Source organism: Globicephala melas, chromosome 1 (assembly GCF_963455315.2).
Source record: "Globicephala melas chromosome 1, mGloMel1.2, whole genome shotgun sequence".
Classification (NCBI taxonomy): domain Eukaryota; kingdom Metazoa; phylum Chordata; class Mammalia; order Artiodactyla; family Delphinidae; genus Globicephala; species Globicephala melas.
Genome location: NC_083314.1, coordinates 134,636,680 through 134,655,928, shown reverse-complemented (window position 1 = coordinate 134,655,928; position 19,249 = coordinate 134,636,680). Strand labels below are relative to the sequence as shown.

General features: G+C 31.5%; 2 protein-coding genes across 12 annotated transcripts in view; one reads left to right on the top strand and one right to left on the bottom strand.

The window, feature by feature from the left end:
* The window catches only part of DOCK7 (dedicator of cytokinesis 7), a 211,794-nt gene that overhangs the window by 121,850 nt on the left and 70,695 nt on the right, over positions 1–19,249 (bottom strand). The window lies entirely within an intron of this gene.
* ANGPTL3 (angiopoietin like 3) lies at positions 9,703–17,667 on the top strand. The gene is made up of 7 exons (XM_030865805.2): positions 9,703–10,197; positions 10,845–10,955; positions 13,495–13,609; positions 14,603–14,716; positions 15,146–15,241; positions 16,844–17,110; positions 17,483–17,667. Exons 1-7 carry the CDS (start codon positions 9,703–9,705, stop codon positions 17,665–17,667), a joined length of 1,383 nt encoding a protein of 460 aa, XP_030721665.1.

Genomic DNA, 19,249 nt, shown 5'->3' with positions numbered 1-19,249 from the left:
GGCTACTGGGAAATAAACAAGTATGAACAGAAACATTATTAAGAAGTTAAAAGACAGTTCTAATATTATCTTAGTTTCTCCAAGCAGATATAAATAGGATGACATTTAGAAATCAGGCTTTTTGTATAAATGTGATCAAGGTTTTAAGAGGTATAATATTCTACATTATTATTCAAAAACACATATGATAATATGGTATGTATAACAGTATTAGGTAGTTACTATGAGAAAATCACATACTACTCTACAATTATTCGACTTCATGTCCAGTTGCATCTTACACAGCTTTAATAGTCCCTGCTGCCAACACAAAGATGAGAAATAATTCAAGGAAAGGCACCAAAAGAGAGGGCTTAAAAAAAAAAAAAGAAAAAAAGATTGAGAGTTACTTTACCTGAAAACTAGTGTTTGCTCAGAGCTGATGAACAAGACTTCAAGCATAATAAAACCCTCCTCATCAACTGCTAGGACAATGAAAATAGGTCTAAATTTTCTAGAAGGTGGTAGAGCAATATAGGAATTTTAAATGAACATACCCTTTGACCCAACAAACCCACCTCTAGTCTAAGGAGAGAACTGCACATACGTACAAATGGGTGTGTTCAAAGAAATTCATGACATTTTTTAATATTAGGAAATAATTATAAAGAAACATGTTCATCAGTACTGGACTAATTAATTAAATTAAGATATATTATAAGAAGAATACATTTCAGAGTCTCAAAAAATGACAATATGCAGCAGTATTTATTAATGCAGAAAGAGATACCCAGCATGTTGGATGAAAAAAAGGTTGCAGGGCAGGATGTATAGTGGCATTAACCTACTTATGGAAAACTGTGAAGAAATAATGGCTGAAAACTTCTCTAATCTGAGGAAGGAAACAGACATCCAGATCCAGGAAATTCAGAGAGTCCCAAATAAGATGAACTCAAAGAGACCCACACCAAGGCACATTATTATTAAAATGTCAAAAGTTAAAAACAAGAAGATAAAAAGAGGTAAAATATATCACACATCTAATGGCACAGAAATACCTATAAACAAGACCATTTCAAAACAATGCTGTGTTGTGAGAGAAGTATGCAGAAGCTATGGGAGGAACACACAGGTACTTAGTTGATCATGGAGAAGTCTTTTCATCTACTCCCTTTGCAATACATTTGTTGAAGAATTATTGATATTTTTGTGTAGATTTTTCCAGAGGCTGGATTTTACTAACTGCACACTGTAGTGACATTTAACATGTTCCTCTGTGTTTTCTATGAATTGAGAGTTGAATCTAGAACCTTGGTCAAATTTTGGTGGCAAGATCACTTCATAAATGGTACTGTGTCCTTCTATCAGGAGGAAAATGTTTGGTTGTTGTTTCATTTTTTGTGCAATTAGTAGACAATGATGACCAATGCCTAAATCCATTAACTCATTAAGGATTGCCAAAAGGTGATATTCTATCATTGCTTCTTTATTTAACAGCTGGAATATCTCTATGGAGAGCACTTTTCCTTATCTACTATTTGCTTTGCCAGTGAGCCATTATATGAGAGGCAAGAATAAATGCTTGATTCTTTTCCATTAGCTGCCAGTTTTCAAAATAATCAGTTGGTACATTACATTCCTCTAAAAGGGATCAATTGTGTCTTTTTTTTTACAGCATCACTTATAAACTCATGGACCAAACATATTAACGGGTTTCAATATTTTGCAGTTATTATCTTTATTGGTGTTCAAATTGTACCATCTTTGACAGGTGAAAAGGTCGATTCAAACTGGCTCATGATTCCTTTTGATTCAGTCATAATAGTCTTTGACGGCTTCTTACTATCTGTTACGAGAAGACCTTCCAGGCTCTTCTTGTACACTTTCTTCCCAAACCTGGAATCAGCCATTTCTCCAAGGAGTTGGGGTTTTTGAATGGGTAATGTTTTCCCAGGCCACTCATTGTGGGTTATTCATTGTTTCTAGGCCTTTTAAAGTTGAAAGAGTTAGGGGAAAATGCTTTTAACATGAAATATATCCTGAGTTCATAGTGATAATCCAAATTCAAATTCAAGAATACAAGGTTTTTATTCATTCTTTTCTATCTTGCACCTATATATCATTTTTCCTGTGCTGAGAACCATTCTCAAGGACATCAACTATGAGAGAACTAAAATATCACTTAATTACTCTCATTGTGTATTATTCCAACAAAGGAGTCTTAAGGAACTTGAAGATTATGTGGTCATCCAGAAGAGGATGAGCCTACAAAGACTGATAAGGCACCCACAAAGAAACAGAAGGAAAACCATGGAAGTACAGTGGCAAGGAAGCCCAAGGAAGAAATTACAAGCAGAATTATGAGTTAAGTGTCAAATACTATTCACAGACCAAATAAGGTAAGAAATGAAAAATGTCAACTGAATTTAGCAACTTCAAAGTCACTGGAAATCTCAGGCTGAAAACAGACAAAAGTAGGTTTAAAGAGTAAGTAGGAGGTAAGAAAATGAAATAAGTGAAATTCTGAAGAGTGTAGCTGAGAATGGGAGAAAGATAATGCAAGAGTTGGAGACAGAACATAGGGATTTGGGAAGCTTTTTAAGATTGGAAAGGTTTAAGTTTGATTAAATCCTAATGAAAAGAATTTAGTTGAGACAGAGTTTGCATACACTAGAACAAGAATGTAATGATTCCTGAAATGGTGGGAGAGAACAGGATCCAAAGCACATGATAACAGATAGGCCTTCATTATGTTTATAATGCCTCATTGTGACATTTATTGAGTATGCAGTATACTAGATACTGAGAATATAGAGATAAAAGACAAAGTTCTTGACTTCATAGAACTCACAGTCTGGAGGGAGAATAAGACAGGCATACTTGCAGTATGATAAATGCTATGAACATAGAATGTCACTGGGGCCCACAAGAGGACTTGAAACTAAAGAATCTGCCCATAAATTTCAGTGAGAAATTTTCAAGTACGATAGACATGCAAAACACACAGAAAAGCAAAACACATCATGCCTTCCCCCACCCCTCAATTTCTGCATTTGGATTACTACTGTTTTAGCTTTGTGGATATGGACATAACTGGCCCCTTCCCATCTTTCGAGTCTTAGAAAGCCTCACTTTACCTCCCCACATAACATCACTTTGTTATCCCATTCACAACTCTTAAATAATCTGCTTAAGATAATCCTAAATTATCTTGTTTGTTTGTACATTATTTCTTGTTTATGTATCTCCTTAAATAAAGCCCAAATTCCATGAGGGCAAGGACCTTACGAATCTAGTTAACTGCTACATTTCCAGTGCCTAGAATAGTTCCTCATATGAATAAATGATTGATTGAATGAATGAATAGTACAGAACTCACATAATATTTTAGTTACTTAACTCTTCTGGAGTTTGAATTTTCATATGAAATGCGAATTAACTGAACATTAAGCTATGCTTGATTTCTAATATAAGCAATACAATTTTAAATTCAACTTGTCTATGAAGATGAAAGGCATGCATTTAGCCTAGACCCTTTTTCATTTGACTGCTAACTCCACTAATAAATTTCCACATAAACCCAGTAAGTCTTTACCGTGCATTTATAATACTCCTTCAGAGGAATTTTAAATCAGCAGAGAGAAGGTAGATCAATGAAAAGTGTTGAGTTGCTGAGATAGCTGACTGACCTTTTTTAAGGCTGAATTCATATTTCACCACTTCCTCAAAACAAATTCCAGATTAAATCAAAGTTTTAAATAATAAAAATAAAACCATAAAAGTACTAGAAAACCTTTAAAGAGACCATATTTTATAGGTGACGAAGGCATTTCTGAGCACGAGCCACAAAAAATCATAAAAGACAAATTTTAAAGCCTCTACAGAGCAGGGGATACCATAAACACAAGTGGAAGACAAAGGACAAATTGGAAGAACACTGTTCGCTACACACATGACAAAGAGTTAGTATCCATCACATGTGAATAATTCCTAAAATTATTCAGAAAGAGACAAACAAAAAAGGGGTGGGGAGTTTGATGGGGGGAGGGAGACTCAGATAATTCTCAGGTAATTCACAAAGAGAGCAAGACAGACAGCAAAATAAACTAGATATATGTGCCTACTAGGTTTATCAATATTTTTTGTCTTTGTCAATTTAAAGCATTGGTAAAAATTCATGGGAAAAGAGGAACTCTCATATACTCTTGGTAGGGATATAAATTGGCACAATTCTTTTAAAGGATAATCTGACAAGAGAAATCTACTTTGAAAGTTAACATCTATGAACTTATCATATGAAAATATGTATACACAAACATAAACACCTTTTCTATGCATATTGTTTGTAATCAGAAAATTGCAAGCAACTGAAATGATCATTGACAGGCAGATGATTAAATTAAAGTGCATCCATATAATAAAAGATTGTGCAGCCATTTAAAAGGATATGGTATAGGCACTCATATGAAAATAAATTTTAAAATGTTATGGTCTTGAATCAATTTATATATATAACACAAGCTATATATAACACACTCCCATTTGTGTTAAAAAAAAAATTACATTTAGGCAGTCATCCAAGGGAACTGGTATGATAGACCCCAAAATGTTAATAGGGAAGAGTCAGGATTTTTATTTTTTATAGGTTTTTCAAATATCTGAGTTTCCACGATAAATACTTTCAACATAACAAATTAACATTTATTAATAGTGAACATGAGAAAAAAGCTAAGATAAACAAAATGATTCCTTCAAAAGTCACTCATCTTCTGGACCTCTGCTGTCCAATAATATGGTCTAGTGAGACCATATGGTCTAGTGAGACCATAAAATACATACTAGATTTGGATTAAACAAAACATACTATTAAAATTAATTTCACTTGTTTCTTTTCAGTTTTTTACACATATAGCTCACACTATATTTCCATTGGACAGTGCTGTTCTGGACAAAGAGAGGAAAAGGGAGCTAACGTATTGATATTACTCTGGCATTATTCTTTAGTTACTATAAATATTTCTATTTATAAATATGCTTTTCTCAGTTACTTTTAGAATCTTTCTACAGAATATATTAATTCAAAAACAAATGACCACAGTTTAAAAGGAAGAAATTACTAGTGATACTATATTCAACAGACTCCAATGCCTTGTGTTTTATTTGGAACTCAAATCTCCATAAGATTGCACAACCTGGGGGAGGATAAGGGACTTTGCTTTGCTTGGAATTTAAACAAAGCTCCCAAATGTCCTAAAATTCTATGCAGCTAAGAAATTTTGTATATTAGTTCTTTGAAACTAGGAATTCTTAAATTAGGTCTTAATTTTGCTTAGTTTCTTATTTTCTTTGGCATAAAAATTTTAAGTTTTTACTGGTTACATCTTATCAGAGTTCTATTTATACAGGCACAAGTTCAAGCAAAGATTAGATTCTGCCTTTAACAATGTGTACTCAGACAGGGGGCATTAAAAGGTAGATGTAAAAATCATTTACAAAATTACTACTTTCATTACATTTCCCATGTTGACACTCTTCCACAGCTTATAATTAGGCAAATTATTCATTTTAATTATATTAAATAACATGTCAAACTATGGTAAGAAAAAAAATTATCCAGATATTTCTACCCAGAGACAATATATACTATAAACCAAGAATATGCAACCGCTGCCTCTAATCTATCTTTTTGTGTTACATGTGAGGAAATATATAAATTGTGCAAAAAGTGTCAATACTCCAGCAGAGTAACCAAATAGAAGGAAATTCCTTCACACAGCCTTTCTTTGGTATTAGTGTCCAGTTACTTTCATGCACTGGAAGGGACTACTTTTCAAATTCCTTTCTCTGAAAAGAACCTCCTATATCAAAAAGGTGTATCTATTATATGCAAATTTTGTGTTTGAAAAACTCCCATGTTAAGACTTTATCATTATCTTACTCATTCAATAAAAATGTATGGTTTCTCCAGCATGTTAGGCATTGTACTAAAGTGCTGTACAGGATATAAATTTAAAACAGATATAGATCTTACCAATGAACAGCTTATAGTACAATAGAGACAAGAAGCTGGCCCATCTCCATTCCCCCTCAACTAGAAAATGGATGAAATATCAGGGTCAATAGTTTTAAGCCAGAAAAGTAGACAGTTTAGTTAGAAGTTTCGAAATATGCCCTTCAGGACCAATGATCACAACACTAACATATCTCTTTTAAAAAGAGGGAGGAAATTCAAATTTCTTCATTAGTTCAACATACACTTCTATAATTCCATAACATGTACCAGTGGTAAAGGTAAGATGAAAATGAAGAATAAGGAAAAATATTTTGTTTTTCTTCTTCATTAGTGGAAGTATTAGTATATTTTTATCTACTTGCATTCTATATTTCTCTTACAAACAGAAATATTTATGTGGTTCTGTATTGGACACTTAGAAAAAGTATATACAGGCTAAACAAAAGACATAATTCCTTGTACTTATCAAGGTCCAAGAGACCAAAACTCAGAAAACCCAGACTCTAGCAAAACTTCCCAATTTATGTCATCTTAACATAAGACTAGATAATATTTACCAATAAAATATTACAGCAATATTACATAAGTGCATTGCCTTTTTAATTACAAAAGAATACTAATATATAATACTGTGTAATGTTTACTAAACACTAGGTAGTGCTCTAAGTGCTTTAAAATATTTTGTCTTTATATAATTCTATAGAGTAGATATTATCTTCACTTGATAGACAAGAAAACAGAGGTCAGAAAAGCTAAGTAATTTCACAGAGCTGAAGAACAGCACAGCCAGGATTCCAATTCATCCAGTCTCTCTCCAGAATCAAACTCTTAGCCACTGTGGTTTACTACATCTACTGCAACTGTTCTATCCAAAAGCCCTTAATCCTAAATCACCAAAAGAAAGGGTCTCTGTTTTACTCCAGGAAGAAGCATTTCTAAGAATAAATTTGGAAATGATAAATTTTGTAAAGTTTTGCTTGATAATTTACCATATAAACTGAAATTCATTACGTTAAAACTTTTCCCTTTGCAAAAAGAGCTATTGCATTTATGAAAAATTTCATTTAGATAGGGCTAATCACACACACATACACACACACAAATTAAAAGGTAATTTCATGGATATAATAACTAACATTTTGAGTACTTCCTATTTGCCAGACACTGTTCTAAGTACTTTACACATATTACTTCTTTTGCTTCTCCTTAAGTATGTACCAAAAAAAAATACCCAACTTACAGAAGAGGAGACTGAGGTGTGGGAAGGTTAAGTAACTTATCTAAGGCAGGATAGCTAGATCTGGCTTCTGGACCAGACCATAATCTGATTCCAAAGACCACACTCTTAACAATTTTACTATATTAATTTGTCAAGATAAGGCATTTTAAAAGTATTTATTATTTTCTCAAAAACAGTTCTTAATATGAACACTCAAGAAAAATAATCACTTATAATTTAACTGAAACATTTAGTATTTTTCCTTTTAACACTAAGTTAGAAGCACAGGGGAACATTATTTTTAATCATACTATTAATTTTTTGGTTTTGTTAAATTTAGATCATGAATATTGTTACCAAGCACACAAACTTTAGAAAAACTTATAATGGGCAAATAGTTTCTGACATTTTAAGTATTGGGTTGGCCAAAAAGTGCCTTTGGTTCATAAAAAAAAATAAAAGACACATTCTTCATTTTCACCAAGAACTTTATTGAACAATGTATTCACTCTTTTGTTCCACTACCTTCTGCCATTTTTAGGTAACTTCATAATTCCATCTTCCCAACTTTTTATCTTTTTGAGTGAAGAACTGTTCCAGGTGCCCTTTACAGTCTTCCAGGGGATTGAAATTTTTTCCATTAAGAGAATTCTGTAAAGACCAAAATAAATGGAAATCCAAAGGTGCAATGTCTGGTGAATACAGTGGATGAATCAGAACCCCCCAGCCAAGCTTAACAGTTTTTGCCTGGTCATCAAAGAAACATACAGTCTTGCGTTATCCTGATGGAATATTATGCGTTTTCTGTTGACTAATTCTGGATGCTTTTTGTTGAGTGCTGCTTTCAGTTGGTCTAACTGGGAGCAGTACTTGCTGGAGTTAATCGTTTGGTTTTCCGGAAGGAGCTCATAATAGAGGATTCCCTTCCAATCCCACCATATACACAACATCACCTTCTTTGGATGAAGACCAGCCTTTGCTGTGGTTGGTAGTGGTTTATTTTGCTTGTCCCATGATCTCTTCCATTCCACATTATTGTACAGTATCCACTTTTCATTGCCCATCACAATGTTTTAAATACGGAACATTTCCATTACATTTCAGTAGAGAAGCACATGCAGAAATACAGTCAAGAAGGTTGTTTTTCACTTAACTTATGTGGAACCCAAACATCAAAGCGATGAACATAACCAAGCCAGTGCAAATGATTTTCAACGCTTGATTTGGATATTTTGAGTATGTCAGCTATCTCCTGTATGGGATAAGGTTGATTGTTCTCAATAATGTCTCGATTTGATCGCTACCAACTTCAACTGGTCTACCCGACAGTGCAGCATCGTCCAGTGAGAAATCTCCAGCACAAAACTTCGCAAACTACTTTTGACATGTTCGATCAGTCACAGCACCTTCTCCATATACTGCACAAGTCTTTTTATGCATTTCAGCTGCATTTTTACCTTTCTTGAAATAATAAAGCATAATATGTCAAAATGTTGCTTTTTCTTCCATCTTCAATATTAAAATGGCTATGCAAAAATTCACCAATTTTGTAAGTCTTTTTTTAAATGCACACTGATATGACAGCTATCACATACAATCTAACAAAATTGTTTTGAATGAAGTTAAAGACAACTAAGCGCTACTAGAGCCATCTTATGGAAAAAAAAGAACAAACCTTTCTTTTGGTCAACCCAATATTTAATTCTGGTTGACCTTAGAAAACCACATAATCTATTGGTCTTACAGTGGGCACACGGAAAAGAGGAGGCTAGAACATAGAGACATAGACTATAACAGAGAAAAAGGATGAAATATATTTTAATGTATGGGATTTTGTGAAAATATACAAATATGATTTAGATAGATTATCTGAAGCAAAAAGATATACTAACAAATAATTACAATGACAAATAATAAGGAATATATAATCATATGTTAGCTTATACAGAGTACCATGGGAATGCAGCATTAACACCACCTGCAGATGTGGAGGAAGGCTTCACAGAGAAGGCATTTTTTTTTAATCGATCACTGTTTCCAAAAAAAACTAAAATACAATTTGGGAAGTGTATACTTAATTCATTAATTTTTCCTCAACTTTAATGATGAATTTATCAGTCAAAAGAATTTGGTATTTACTTGTAAATCTCTTTAAAAATCATGATAAATTAAAATGAGCTTTTAAAAACAGGTAGATCTCATAACACTGAAAGTGCAGTTTATAATACAGCAAAATTAAATACAATAACCATTTTAAATGACCTATTAAATTCTTTGTTCATTTCTTTGACTTCATTTAGCATTGATCTAACTCAATGTGGAAGGTTACATTCATACAAGTTTAAACAGCTTAATGATTAACTATATTCACCTGCCAACCTTACTGTTTATGCGGCAAATAGTGTTATATAGAGAGTTCAGAAGTCTAGGTATGCTTGCAGGAAAAAAAAACGAATTCCAAATCATTTTAAAGTGAATAATTAGGATAAAAATGTATCCTATTAAGCTCTTTCTTTTTATTGCTCCTCTAGTTATTTCTTCCAGAATTGACCAAGATTATTCATCATTTGATTCTGTATCTCCAGAGCCAAAATCAAGATTTGCTATGTTAGATGATGTAAAAATTTTAGCCAATGGCCTACTTCAGTTAGGACATGGTCTTAAAGACTTTGTTCATAAGACTAAGGGCCAAATTAATGACATATTTCAAAAACTCAACATATTTGATCAGTCTTTTTATGACTTATCACTGCAAACCAACGAAATCAAAGAAGAAGAAAAGGAACTTAGAAGAACTACATCCAGACTGCAAGTCAAAAATGAAGAAGTAAAGAACATGTCACTTGAACTAAACTCAAAGCTTGAAAGTCTCCTTGAAGAAAAAATTCTACTTCAACAAAAAGTGAGATACCTGGAGGACCAATTAACCAATTTAATTAAAAATCAACCTGAAATTCAGGAACACCCGGAAATAACTTCACTCAAAGTAAGTATAAAACAAAGAGGGTTCATGATTATGTTTTCAATGTGGATCTTTTTAAAAAAATATTTTAAAACATGCTACTTGAAATACTTTGTTGAACTGTTGAAACACTATATTTTTCTCATGAAAAAAAGACTCCAGGAAATAAATTTTCCCATTATAATTTCAAGTTGGTTTTTGTTTCCCTAACATTATTTATGAAAATAACTAAACTTTGCATTTCAGATGAAAATTACAAGACAGTTAAGCAATGAAATTTAGAACACTAAATTATTATACTATTGCAAATTACTGGAGGCAAGTAAAAAGCTAAAGGAATATAACTTGTATAACTATTCTCCCATCTTTAAAATGTATAAAAGTAATACAGTTAATGGAAACGATATTAAATATTGTTTTTTTTTCATTTAATTGAAGTAGTTTAAAGTTCAGGAAATCAGATTTTAGAGATGGTACATTTTAAATAAAACACAAAAACTCAAGTATGTACTATGTGAAAGAGGAATACAAGGGGAAAAGGTTTGCCAATATCATTTTTCTAATCCAGTATTAGTTTAAAAAATTAGATTGTGATAGTGTTATAGGAAATAAAAAAGTCTAATTTAACAAAAAAGAAAGAAACTTCTAACCAACCTATAATCTATGTCCAGACTTTTGTAGAACAGCAAGATAATAGCATCAAAGATCTTCTTCAGATCGTGGAAGAACAATACAGACAATTAAATCAACAACACAGTCAAATAAAAGAAATTGAAAATCAGGTAAGTCAATATTTTAATAGTATGTCCAATCTTTTACATAAAATTTAGGTTTATGAAAACACTGGACCCTAAAATTGTTTAAAATAATTATAGTTGGATAGTGAATAAAAGGATCACCTCAGCATGATCATTAGGTTTGCAGGCTCTGAAGCTAATAAACTACCTGGGGTTGAATTCTGGCTCTAAAACTTTTGTGTGACCTTGAATAAATTACTTAACCCCTTCTCAGTTTCCTAATGTACTCTATGTAGATAATAAAAGAATCTGTCTTACAAGACTGTTGTGAGAAAAAAAGAATTAATTCATGCAAAGTACATCCTCAACATAGCAGCCAAAGAGATTCAGTTAAAATTTAAATTAGACTCTCTCTCTCTTTGTTCAACACCGCACAATGGCTTCCGGTCTCACTCGTAGTGGCCCATAAGACCCAGATGACTCAATCATCTCACTGACTTCATCTCCTGTACTCTAGTCACACTGGCTTTTTACTGTTACACAAACACATCAATCAGGCCGCTATCTCAGGGTCTTTGCCCTTGTTGCTCTCTGTCTGGAATGCTCTTCACCCTGGTATCTGCATGGGCCCACTCTTAATCACTTTAGGTCTTTCTCAAATACAAATTTCTCAAAGAAGCCTTCCCAGATAACTTAATCATAAATTATAATCCCCCAGGTGCCACCTGTTCTTTTGCTTCTTACCTATTTGGCCTCTTGCCTTACCTCCCAATCCACCTTATACTCTAGACAAACTGGAATATTCACAGTCATGTGTCAGAGCTGGGTCAGAACACAGATGGGCTAACTCCTAGGTCAGTGACCTGTCCTCTACACCATGATCCCATATTCATGTTTAATTCCATTCAATGTGGATATTTATGTACATTCTAATAAACAAACTAGACAAAAACTCAACAAGAAAAAAAAAGAAAGAAAGAAATTATAATCCCCTACACCCATGCTTGAAACCTGCTACCTCCTTCATTACTCTCTTTTCTTCCTTAACACTTATCCCTATTTAACATAATACATATTTGAGTTATTTATCTTGTCTGTCCCTGCACTAGAATGTAAGCTCCATAAGTACAGAAAGTTTCTTCTATTTTTTAAAATTGCTATAGCTCCAAAATATAGAACTCTGTCTGACACATAGTAGGCATTTAATAAATACATGTTAATAAAGGTAATGTCACATTTAGCACAAAGAAGTCAATAAAAACTTACTATGATTAATATTATTATTAGAAGCTATATGTCTAATAATTAAAGTTTAATATCCAACAATATAATTAATCTACAATGTAAATAACTGGCTAGGTGAGCAAGGTAGATACGTGTTTGGAATAAAGCTATGACAAAATCTAAGATTTCCAATAAACAGTACTATAGTTCAAAAATATTAATTAGTAATAATACTACTAAACAGCTGTTCAAGAGAGTTTCAAAAATAATACAGACCTGAAGAAACTGGTATATAAAAAAAATAGATGCCCAGAACTATAAAACAAATATTACCAATTTCCACCAAACAAACACATTATGTTTCAGTAATTTTATGACTCATAATTTTAGTAGGTTATTTTTGCTAACTGTCTGAAAAGGGGTTTTTGCCAGCTAGTTTTGATTTCCATAATTTCCTTCTTACTATATGCTATTTTTCTAATTCTTTTCCTATATCTTTTATAATGAGTAAATGAACCTGCTCACAAAAGCAAAATGTCACTATTATAAAATAATATACATTCTGTCTAATAATAAAATGTATGAAGAATTCAACAATGAATTCTAAGTTGGAAGAAGCCTTAAATCATCTGACCCAACTTATTCAAATTTAAATTAAGAAACCAAAACTGTAAAGTTAAGTTACTATAAGATCACAGTTACTTAGTAGAAAAGACTAACATCCAGTAAGTGAACTTTACAATGGATCTTTATGCATTATATCCTAGGAAATGCCATTTATGCTGACATCAAAAAACTAACACTAATAACACATTATGTACTCTGCTCTTCTCAACCCATCAATAAGAAAAGCTATCGGTCAATAAACTGCAAACCCAGCACAACAGACAATGCAATATTGAATATATTAAAAGTACACAAATAAAACTGCCTATTTGTTACCTTTACAAATATGATTACATGTCAAAAACTATCAAGAAAGCAGCCTTGTTCAAATTATGTGCTAGGTCTTAAGACCTACAACTGAGAATTATGAAATTTAAAATCTGCCTGTGTCACTGAACAGAATATATATTACATTCATATAAATAAATAGAACATATTAAAATATTCTAAGTAAAGTCTCTGCCTTTGATCTTATTGTTTTCTGATCAATTTCTGTTTTTTGCCTTGTCTTTCTCTATTTTTTTGAACTCTTTATGTGCCTGATTAAATATTTTGAGAACAGCAAGTCTGTATAATATGTATAGCATTGCTTATCCCTCTTAACATCGAAAACAATAACATATTATGAACTCAGATTTCCCCTAATTGTATATTCAGTACCATTTTTTAAAGTAGATTTATATTCTTTTATCAGTTAAGAAGAACTGGTGTTCAAGAATCCACAGAAAATTCTCTTTCTTCTAAACCAAGAGCACCAAGAACTACTCCCTCTCTTCACTTGAATGAAACAAAAAATGTAGAACATGATGGTAAGATAATTTGGTGGGTTTCCTTCTTGAAACTAATATCGTCAAATTGTTCTTCTTTGACATTTCCATCAAAAATCTCTATTCTCAGGGCCTGTTCTAGACTAACTAAAAGAGAATAAAGAGATAAATCCAACAAATATAATGTGTCAACCTAAATTGGATCCTGGTGATTTTTTTAAACCCTATAAAACATTAAGACAATCAGGGAAATATAAATATAGACTTGATATTAGATAATATAAAATTATTATTAACTTTCTTAGATGTAATGATGGTATTATAGTTACGTAAGAGAATAATCTCATGTTTAAGAGATGGATGCCAAAATATCTAAGGGGTTAAGGGGCATGATGTTTGCAAATTCCTTTCAAATAGCACAGCAAAATACATATTTGTATGTATTTGTGTTTATAAAGCAAATACGGCAAAATGTTAACAACTGTTGAATACAGATGAAAAGATTATGGCATTCTCTTCAATGTTTCTACTTTCCATAAGAAAAACAAAAAAGAGGGGGAACAAAGTCTCCATTCCTACCCAAGCTTTAAAAAAAGATATAGTTTGAAAACACATTTATTTTTAATGTAATTCATAGAGGAAAAAAGTTCTCTGTTAGTTTCCTCTATGTACGTTCACTCTTTCCTCATGTATCTGTTGACTACCTGCTATGCACCAAGCACTATACTAACATCTCATATGTGGTATTTTATTTATGTTTTTCCTAGATCTAAGGGAAAAAAGTGTTTAAAATTCTAATTTTGCCACTTTTCTTAAAAATAAATCAGTTTGGTAGTAACTATTTTGATATTCTTTGTAAAACATGCCATCTAATAAAAACGCTTTAGCATAAAGTACCTTTTCAATAACACATTACTGAAAAAGACTGAAGGCTACAGTCACCACAATTCCATAAAATGTCAAGTAAAATCTCAAGCTCTAAAGATATCATTCTTTATTACTGTATCTTACCTAATAACATTTTGTTGATTCTAGACATTCCTGCTGATTGTACCATCATTTATAATAGAGGTGAACATACAAGTGGCATCTATTCCATTAGACCCAGCAACTCTCAAGTTTTCAACGTCTACTGTGATGTTACATCAGGTAAAACGAGCCTAAGAGAAACTAGACAGTAGCTAGCTCAGGTTACTCACTACCTATTAGTAAGGCTAATCCTGTTATTTTTGTTCTGAATACATATAAAATGAAATATATATATCACAAGTAGTTATACAGATCTAGTACTTATATTTGTCTTGTTTATGTATTTACTCAGGCATTTACTCAATATTCTCCATCTTTTTCTATAAAATAATCTAAAATGAACTTTGTCAATAAGTTTATTAAGACAAATTCATTAGTTGCCCTTCACTTAACTTCTTGGGCTCATAATAAATAATAAAATGTTATTACCATAACAACATTAATAACTACCTTGTACAGCCACCAATTAAAACCAAACAAAAAACCGCATTTTGTTACAACTATCAGCATCAGTCTACTGAAAATAAACAATCTGTTCATTATATTCAGGTAGTTCATGGACATTAATTCAACACCGAATAGATGGATCACAAAACTTCAATGAAACCTGGGAAAACTACAAATATGGTTTTGGGAGGCTTGATGGTAAGCTGACTTCATTCACTGGTTAACTTAAAAATATTTATTAAGAGCCTATTACAGACTGGGCATTAGAAATACAATGAATGAGGAACACTCCCAGCCTTCATATAAATTATTAACAAATAACTACACATTTGTAAGTACTGAACTTATTACAAGTGTCTTTATTTGAATTATACTTTTCACAATTACATGTCTGTTCTATGTATACTTATCACAATTTAATTGGATGGCTTCTAATTATCATAATTATAATTATCAAAGATAAATTTGATTAAGGGCTAAGTGCTTCAAATAAGTGCTAAACGCTATGAATGGGCTACAAAAAAAACCATCCTTATCACTGGTCATTCTACTTCCTTATTAACATTTTAGATATTAACTATTTGGAAGTTGGAAGGCACAAGGAAGCTGTCAGATGTACAGTACAAAATGTTTAGATTTCAATTATTTAAATATGATAAATGTATACTATACAATGTGTGGTTTAAAATAAATTTAGTTTAATTCAATGTAAATGATTATATTTTGATCACAAAATAAGGTAAAAAACAAAATAAGCAAAATAAAAATAAATGACAGAGGTTTAAAATCCAAAAAGCACATTATAAAAATCCATGAGTGATGTACATGTACTCATTAATAAATGGATAACATCCATTATTATATCGAATTTTTAAACATTCAGTACTACTTGATCATTTAAACAATTCTGTATTCAAACTACCAGTTAAATCCCTAACTAAAAGGTAGAATGAGTGATACGTTTTGTAGCTCCAAATCTTCTTCTGAGAGAATCTAGAGTACTCACTTATTTCTACAAGAAAGTAAGCCATTTGTATTTTGCAATTCTTAAAATGAAATCTACAAATTCAACAGCAGTAAGGAAATTTTGACTTTTTTTCCTTAAATGCTTTAATAAAAGGGATAATTAGAGAGTAATTGTGATAATCAGAGATATCTATTTGTATTTACAATATGTTATATTTTTAATTCCAAATAAAATTTTTTAATTATAGAGAAAAGTTATTAAAAATTATGCTTTTTAATTTAAAGTGTTTTTTTAATTTATTTCCTTCTTTTTCTACAAAGAAAACATATATATCAAGGAAATGTCAAAGGCCAAAATTATATTTGAGGAAAATTACATTATTATACAAGTCTCTGGAAATACTTAACAAATCTCTTGATAGTATATTCATATTAATAAACAGCTGACAGTAAAGCCAGTACATATAAGGACCCAGAAGTTAGATAATATTTTACCAATGACTAGCCCTAAAAGTACTTATAATAGTCTAACACGTTTCACCTGTGAAATATGCCTGATAATATCCATTTTAGAAAGGATAATCAGACTTTAGGTAGGCCTATTACTATTTTAACACTTGTTGTATTTTAACACCTATTACTATTTTAACATAACTATCTTCAATAAAATTGTTTTAAAAAGAAATATTTTACGAGACTGTAAAATAACCAAGGGATTCAAGACTAAAACATCTAATCTACTTACACCAAAGAAAAAAGAACACTCTCAAAAAAAATACTTGCTGCCTAATCTGCAGTTAACAATCCACAGATTTTTACAACTTTTCTTTTCAGGAGAATTTTGGTTGGGTCTAGAGAAGATATACTCCCTAGTAAAGCAATCTAAATATATCTTACGAATTGAGCTAGAAGATTGGAAAGACAACAAGCATTATATTGAATATTCTTTTCACTTGGGAGATCATGAAACCAACTATACACTACATCTAGTTGAGATTGCTGGCAATGTCCCCAACGCACTCCCGGAACACAAAGATTTGACGTTTTCTACTTGGGATCACAAAGCAAAAGGACACTTCAATTGTCCAGAAAGTAATTCAGGTAACCTGTTCCTAATATAAATACTTTATTTTCAAAGTTTCAAAATATCTTCCCAAAGTAATAGATAATATCTTTCAATGTCAGACAACTCTTTAAAATCTGAATCCAATATAAACATTTTCTCTATAGGTAAACGTCTCAACGTAAGTGCTAACTTGATTCTAGTTTGAGTACGTATTTTACCTCTAACCTTTCTCAGATATTTTATTTTTGGTCAGGTATATGAGACTTGTATAAATTCTTTTAAATTGGAATATATGTATACAACACTGTTATATTTATAAGAAATGAAGATATACTCACTGGAGAAATATAATAACAGTAACTACGTATGAGCTTGTATCTATTAAACTGCGTATCTATCCTTTTTAGGAGGTTGGTGGTGCCATGATGTATGTGGGGAAAACAACCTAAATGGTAAATATAACAAGCCAAAAGCAAAGACTAAGCCAGAGAGGAGAAGAGGAATATGCTGGAAGTCTCAAAATGGAAGGTTATACTCGATCAAATCAACCAAAATGTTGATCCGCCCAACAGATTCAGAAAATTCTGAATGAACTGAGGCAATTTAAAAAGCCAATAAATTAAACATTAAACTCATTCGAAATTACTGTGGTTTAAAAATCTGGTATTAAATCCCTAATAGAAGGCTTTAGAAATAAATTCTTTATATTAAAGCCACTACCAACTTAATATTAAACATATCATCACATCACCTCAAAGAACACCATTTACCTTTCTCAATCAAAATTCTTATGATCATTTATTCATATATTTTGTGATGTGCGAATCAATTTTAGATGGTCACAATCTGAATTGTAACCAATGGGTGAATTTTCAAATAACCTTTCTAAATAAAAAACTTACAAAGAGACTTTTATTTTCAAAGTTATCATGTGAGCTAATTTTACAACTTCCTCAGTTTAAAAACTACTTTTCTTGCTAAAATTCTAAACTTGAATAACTATAAAGGACTAATAATTGTACATTTCTTAAATGCTGTAATATTAATTTCAAAACTAAAATTCAGTCAGTTCAGAGTACATGTGAAAATCGATAATATGAATCTTAAAACCGATACTTCATTTTGCTACAAAATAATCTGGAGTAAATGTTTGGTATGCTTTGTTTATGAAGCCAAATGAAGCAGGATGAAATACTGTACTGAAATAGATTCACAGTTTTATATACAGTAGATCATAACTGCTAAGTCATATTGACTTTAAATATCAAGTACTGCTGTAGCTTAACTTGTTTGTTAACTTATCTGTACTGTATACATATTTTAACACTTAATATTGTGAAAACAAATAATTTTAAAGGGATCTTGTCAGAATACAATAAGAATGAATGTATTGGTGGCATCAACTTAAAGTTTTATCATTTATTCCCCCTGAACACAGTGTGAGTCTAATACTTATGTGTAGGTTTTCAAACAATTAAGAATCCTAACAAGTAACTAAATGTTTAAATAGTCTGAGAGATGTTCATGTATGTTTCCAAATTCAATAAAGACTCAGTCCCCTAAATTATAGAAATTTTAATTCTTGTAGCTTTTTTTTTTTGGCTGTGCCACAGCATGCGGAATCTTAGTTCCCCGACCAGGCATCAAACCCGTGCCCTCTGCAGTGGAGGCATGGAGTCAGGGAAGTCCAATTCTTGCAGTTTTTATTGACATCCAAGAGAAGTATGATTATGTTATTTCTAATTTAAATAATTTAAATTCTAAATCCTCAAGAATTATTAGAGGATATTTTGACCATAGTATCACTTGTCAGTATTTATTTTTAAATATGTTTTTAAAGAAACTACCAAGGAGAAATAAAGTCTTGAATTAAATCCAATTTTTAAAGGTTAGTGCCCAAGCTATACAGTGACTCACATTAGTCAATAAATATTCAGCATTCTGTATGTTAAATTATCCAATATATGTCATATAAATTTTTACTGTATGACACATGCAAATATGGATGATCTATGTGGATCCTACATAAATATTTTGTTCCAAAAAATACAAAAGAATAAAGGCAAGAGTAGGTTTTCTTTTTTTCAGAACCACATTCAAGCTGTCCAAGTTGACTTTTTAGAGCGAGAATGCCAAAATGGCTTAAAATAGGAAGCTTTCAAATGCAAAATAAT

Bases quoted from the DNA above. Each gene is read 5' to 3' on its own strand.
- ANGPTL3 (XM_030865805.2), top strand. From the start codon at position 9,703: ATGTATCCTATTAAGCTCTTTCTTTTTATTGCTCCTCTAGTTATTTCT. The intron at 10,198-10,844 runs GTAAGTATAAAA...ATCTATGTCCAG, and splicing joins CGGAAATAACTTCACTCAAA to ACTTTTGTAGAACAGCAAGA. The intron at 15,242-16,843 runs GTAAGCTGACTT...TTTTCTTTTCAG, and splicing joins TGGTTTTGGGAGGCTTGATG to GAGAATTTTGGTTGGGTCTA.